Here is a 6,171-nt window from a genome sequence, read left to right on the forward strand (position 1 = left end):
AAAGCTCATCCAACCGCACGCAGTGGCCCTGGCCGGGTTGTGCACGCCCACTCAGCAGACTAGTTAAACCCTAATTCCTTTCGGTCCTCTCTCATGTCTCAGTGCTCCACTTGCATTGCATGCATCTTCCACAAGTCCGAGACTCCGGGCGGGTGCTTACCAACAACAAAACAATTTCGCAGAAAAGCGAATGATGATGCTACTCATAACATTGACTTATGCTTAATTATATTTTATACTTACACCCTTTTTCTTTAGTATATAACAAACAAAAATTTATATGATGGGACTACATTAATTACTTAATAATTTTAAGGGTCTGTTTGGTAGGCTGGTTGAGATATGGGGTGACAATTAAAATGGACTTGAGCCTAGTCCTTTATTTGTTATGTTAAGATGTGAAATGGACAAGATTAGACATGATAAGTTATGAATCCACAATAGAGTGAGTTATCTAACTTATCCTTATACATGGGTTACTAGTCATGTCTCACATGTTCTTGTCAATAAATCTTATCACTAAAACTCAATCTCATCTAGCCCACCGAATGAGTCCCAAGTGCACTAGAATACTATTGGGGTGGATAAAGGTGACAAAAAGTGTATAAAATTTGTTTCTTTGACCCTACCTTTTTAGCATGTAGCATTGAATAATACGAGAAATCAATGACTAAGAGCAAAAATATAAAATCTCAACAGTTGTAAAAATCAAATCCAATTACTAAAACACTCATAACATTGAGTGATACGTAACATTTAAGTCACATATTTTTTATTTCAGCCAAAGAAATTATAGAAAAGGTGAATGTGGGTATGACGAGCATCTATTTATTGAGAAATGCTAAGGAAACTCTCAAAATATGACTCTCTATTGACTCTTCGTCATCTCATATTTTTGGCACAATGTTTTATAATGTTGGCGTGAGAATTGTGTAAAAAACAAAAGGTGGCAAAGAGTCCATAAAAATTCTGACGAGCATCTAGTTATTGAGAAATGCTAAGAAGACTCTCTCAAAATGAGACTCTCAATTGACTTTCTATCACTTCATATTTTTGATACAATATTTTATAATGTTGGATTGTGTAAAAAATATAAGGCGACAAAGAATTCATAAAATTTTTCATTTTTAAGAAAATCTCCTTCACATTTTTTATATTTATTTCGTTTTATGGATTGTGAATGGATTACTTTTATAGTCCGTACAGTTTTACATGGCTCCCAAATTTGGTTGGAGGCTTTTTTGAGCACTGGCTGCAGCTGGAACCACACCCAATATTTGATTTGGATGCTGGGGTGGTCCAATAAGTCACTTGGAGTGGACCATCTAAACTTTGTCTATTAAATTAATTAAGCTCACTGCCACAATTGCAACGTATCGTCCGTACTTGTGAAACTTTTACACGTCAATGTGTGCTGTAAAACATTAGTAGCTAAGAGTGTCCGATCACGTTCCTTGAATACGTTTCACAAAAATATGACTCTCCGTATTTTAGTTTCATCCGTCCTTACTCGGCGTGAAAACTGTCCTAAATAAGCAACTATACCAAAATTTCTCCATTTGAGCATGAGAAACAGCCTCATGCTGCCAAGGAGGGATTTTTTTTTTTTTTTTTGGCAACGTTACGCTCAATGTCTGAAATGGGTTTGGGTCCGTTGAGCATCTTATGCTTCACTCTTTGGGCTGAAAGGAGAAATCGGGACCCTAACTTGGGTTGACGGCCCTGCTGCTGTTTGTTTCAAAATGTAGTTAGAAAATTTGCGTGTTAAACATATATGTACATAATTTTTTAAAAATATTTATATTTTTCGTAGATGTCTTATCGATTTGTAAATTACATGTTTTTAAAACTCCAACATACCATACACGAATGTACTTGATCGATATCTTTGCGTTACGAAAAATTGTGTTTGAAAAATAACATTTAACCTAAACACTACAATGTTTAGGGAGATCTGTTAACAATGGTTTGATTATCCTGTGACTAATTTCCAAACTAATGCTGATTACTGACTTCACTTCGGCTATCAACAAATCCAAGACTAACACCTATTATGTAACAATAAAAAAAGACACCAAAACTTCCAAGCAAGTGTAAAACCATTGCCAAGTTTACAGATTAGGGTTTAAGCTATGCTGGCTACAACAATGTGCTCCACCGTCTACACTGAAGTTCGAAATTTCACCCCGTAAATTTAAATGAATTCAGTGTAATTACTCTATCATTTGTCAAGAAGAAAAAACACCATTGCCAAGTTTGCAGTAAAATAACTCTTTTAACTTGCAAAATGAAATTGCAAAAAGCTGCAGCGAGGTATTCAGAAACTCATCCAGACGCAGAAAGAAAAAAGGACGACCCAAGCCAATAAGGCTCTCCGCTTTGAGAGAGTCGAGGGAGAACGTCTAGAGTAAAAAAACTCTCTTCAGTGTAATTACTCTATCATTTGTCAAGAAGAAAAAACATCATTGCCAAGTTTGCAGTAAAATAACTCTTTTAACTTACAAAATGAAATTGCAAAAAGCTGCAACGTGGTATTCAGAAACTCATCCAGACGCAGAAAGAAAAAAGGACAACCCAAGCCAATAAAGCTCTCCGTTTTGAGAGAGTAGAGGGAGAACGTCTAGAGTAAAAAAGCTCCCTATTTAGTAGATAATGCTCAGCATGGGATATTATATGGGACACATATAGAAAAAGCTCTCTATAAATACAAAATACAAAATCCAGATCATGATATCTAATTGAAATTGCATACCTGCACGAAATCCATTTACTATATAATTGCTCAGCATTCTACAACTTTTTGTTGTTTGATGCAAGCCAGCAGCACACATAATTCTAAACAAATCAACAAGAAATAGAAAGCAAACCCAATCTCCAAGCCATTTTCTTCTCCATAGTTATCCTGCATGTCACAAAATTAAACATTCAAACCTAAATTCGAACAAAGAACTCGAGGAAGACTCGAGGCCACGCTTGGTATCTAAGATTAGATTTTAAGTCGAAGTACGTTGAATGAATGCTCGATTTCCGAATTTTATTCAAGTTGAAGAGATAAAATGGATTAGTCATGGACGAAGCTTATCCTTCCAGTATGCATAAAATGGTAAGATAGCAGAACCTTATAACTAATCCGTCTTATTCGTTCAACCTGGACAAAATTTGGAAGCAGACTTTCATTTCTCGCTTCAACGTACCTTGAAACTAGCGAATTAGCTAATCGTGTTAGATCCTACATGCTAAATGTAGCCTGGAAGAACGAGATAAGTACAGTACCTGATAAAATGAAGAATGTTGAAAGAAGGGTAACCCTGCAAAGCCAGTATCTTAGCTATTTTGAACTTCTCTACTGTCTCCGTTCCTCGAAAATCATTCGTTCGTATTCGATTGTTGTTGCTGCTGCTGCTGATTGAAGGAACCAACACCCCTAGGCCTCTGCACCTTGTTCTGAAGAAATTGGGTCAAACTCAAAGCTTGAGAATTCACCAACCCAATGTGACCATCCTGAGAAAGTCCAAGCTCCAGACCTGGAACTTGCTGATTGCTTCCACTCAGAGTTGTAGGAAAACTCATTGATCCCAAATTACTAGGAGCATCAAATCCTTGGAAACCAAACTTATGCATGAAATTCAAGTTCTCACCCCCAAAATTCAACGTTTGCTGACCAGAATTGTGATCAAAACTTGACCTAATCCCACTGACGAAAGGCCAAATCCCAGTTGCTGCATTAGATCTCCCCAGATGGCCAAAGCTCATTAATCCAGAGGAAACAGAGTTCCCCTGTTCAGAAACAGAGGACTCTGCAGCCGCTGCCAGAGCTGACGCCGGCATGGTCCCGGAGCCAGTAGCAGCAACAATTGACGGTTCTGCTTGCTGTAAAAGCCACTGGATTGTCTCACCGTCGGACTTGTGACCCAATTCTCTGGTGAGCTGAAAAACCCTCGCAGCGCAGAGCGCCGGCATCCTTATTCTTCTCCCCCTGCCATCCACTTTCTTGTGCCTGTCCTTGGTGGAGCTCCTCTTTGGTGCTAATTGCTTCTTGCTTTCATCCTTCTCTTTGTTTGCAATCATAATCTGTAGGTCTTTGATTTGTGCTGGAGGCTTGTTGTTCTCTGCCATGTCTGCTTTTGTGGGATCAGTGCTGAGGACCCGAAAATGGTGGGCACCTCTTCGTGGACGGTGATGTAATGATAAGCCCTAAGCTCTTAGGGTTTAGTGGAAACTTTGGGGGTGATTGAGTTTTGGGTTTTGAAGGTGGGGTTGTATTTTTATTGGCACGCCTAGATTTGTCAATGGAAATATTTTCAACTTCAATTATTGAAGCCATAAAGTTCCCAAGTAAAGTTCATGCTACTTGTAATGCCACATCTCACAATGTCGTAATTTGCAGCTGTAGATCAACGACTAGATTCTGGTGATTTGTAAGTCTTATAGTCCATTGTCACACCGTCTTCTAGTTGAATTTTTGGCAACGATAAGAGGTTGTCTAGAAAAGTTTTTGAGTGTGACAGTTATACTATCAAGTTACATGTTACGATTGGAATACATGACATAGTGAGATATATCAGACCTAATTTATGGCGAGTGCACTTGCCGTGATCGTTTACACATTAATTGAGTATGTGAATTCAAAAATATTTATCGCAAGATCAACTTTGTTGTTAATGAGCTGGCCAACTTGAGTTTAACAGGTAATCTTGATCCAATTTATTTTGATCATGCTTCTTATGTAAGCATCTCTTATCTTTGTAATGAAACTTTACGTATTATAACATGAATAAATTAATAAAAACACGTACCAGCGGCGATCAGACCAAAAAATCACTCCGTCTGTTGTGCCTGAAAACTAGTAACTGATTGGCTTGGCATGCTAGTAAATGCAAATGTACGGTCAGTCGCTCAGTCTACATGAATGAAACATCAGAGTACCGACTATTCCAGACTGACAATACCTAACTCAACACAATGGTTCCAGAATGGTCAAAGTGTTCGGTGCAAATAATAATTAAGTAGGCCATGCCTTCTTCAATGAGGCATTATTGTCCCTATTTTCTTTTACTAATCGACAACTCAATCTTCAAAAAATGGGAGATACAGCCAAGGCCAAAGCTCCATTGATCTAAATGGGTGCATTTTTGCTCAAAACTCTAATTAGGGGCGGATACATATATGGACCCGAGTTGTCTCGGGCCCACCCAAAAGTTCGAAGAAGCACAAGTGAGGACCTCCGAAGACCATTTAACGGTTTGAGCAGATGGTGGAAGAGAGAAGACCATCATGGTTGTGCAAATGCTCTGCAATAGAAGCTTTGAACCAAGAAGAAATATTTACTTTCAAACGAAGAGGAACACAGAGACGACCACTATGACTTTGATGTTCTTGAACCTTGGTTCCAACTAAGAAGAAAGACTCTCTCCGTTTTCCACGTGACCAATTTCCTATTTTTCTTAATGATTGTCCAATCAAGTTATGCCACCTAGCATTTTAATTAATAAAAAAAATAGTGTATTACTTAACCAGCACTTTTTGTACTATATGTTTGACACCGTTATTTTTATAAATTTACTATAAATTCATACAATCTCTAGAAAATATTTTGAAAGTACTTGAACTCGTAATCACTTGAGTATTCATCTCATACCATAAAATTCACTAAAATACTAGGTGCATAGGGGCTAGGTCCTAGGTCCTAACTCGCCGCTCGACTAGCGCTTATCGTACCATAATTAGACCACCCGATGTTAGAATTATGTATCCGCTACTGGTGGTAATGCTCATTATTCTATTTATCATTATTAGATGAGTTTAAATATTGAGATTTATGTTTATCCACTACACAAGTCTTAAAATTTAAACTCATATAATAGTGATAAATAAAATGATAATCATCGTCATCACTTGATAATAGTGAACAAAAATATTTCCGATAATGAGTAGATGACGTGACTTTATAATCATAGCAGATAGTGTGAAAATTTGCTTGGTGTTCAATTGCAAATAATTGAAACCCCAAAATTTTATTGTTATAATACTATAGTAAATTTCATTACTTTATCATTGCTGCCAAAAAGTTTAAATTGTGCTAAAATATAATTTAGGAATTTTTACAATATATCGTTGCATTCCGGTGCATTTGAACATATCTTATACTTCATCACCTCCATCTATGTAATT

The 6,171-nt window shown here is 37.2% G+C and overlaps 1 protein-coding gene across 1 annotated transcript; it reads right to left on the reverse strand.

Moving 5' to 3' along the window:
• Positions 1-2,731: 2,731 nt before the first annotated feature.
• On the reverse strand, positions 2,732-4,250 carry LOC137738049 (transcription factor TCP20-like). The gene is made up of 2 exons (XM_068477653.1): positions 3,274-4,250; positions 2,732-2,902 (listed from the first exon to the last, which is right to left on the reverse strand). Exon 1 carries the CDS (start codon positions 4,114-4,116, stop codon positions 3,367-3,369), a length of 750 nt encoding a protein of 249 aa, XP_068333754.1. The 5' UTR covers positions 4,117-4,250; the 3' UTR covers positions 2,732-2,902; positions 3,274-3,366.
• Positions 4,251-6,171: the final 1,921 nt, after the last annotated feature.

Source organism: Pyrus communis, chromosome 6 (genome assembly GCF_963583255.1).
Source record: "Pyrus communis chromosome 6, drPyrComm1.1, whole genome shotgun sequence".
NCBI lineage: Eukaryota > Viridiplantae > Streptophyta > Magnoliopsida > Rosales > Rosaceae > Pyrus > Pyrus communis.

Coding starts and splice junctions, on each gene's coding strand:
- LOC137738049 (XM_068477653.1), bottom strand. CDS start 4,116: ATGGCAGAGAACAACAAGCCTCCAGCACAAATCAAAGACCTACAGATT.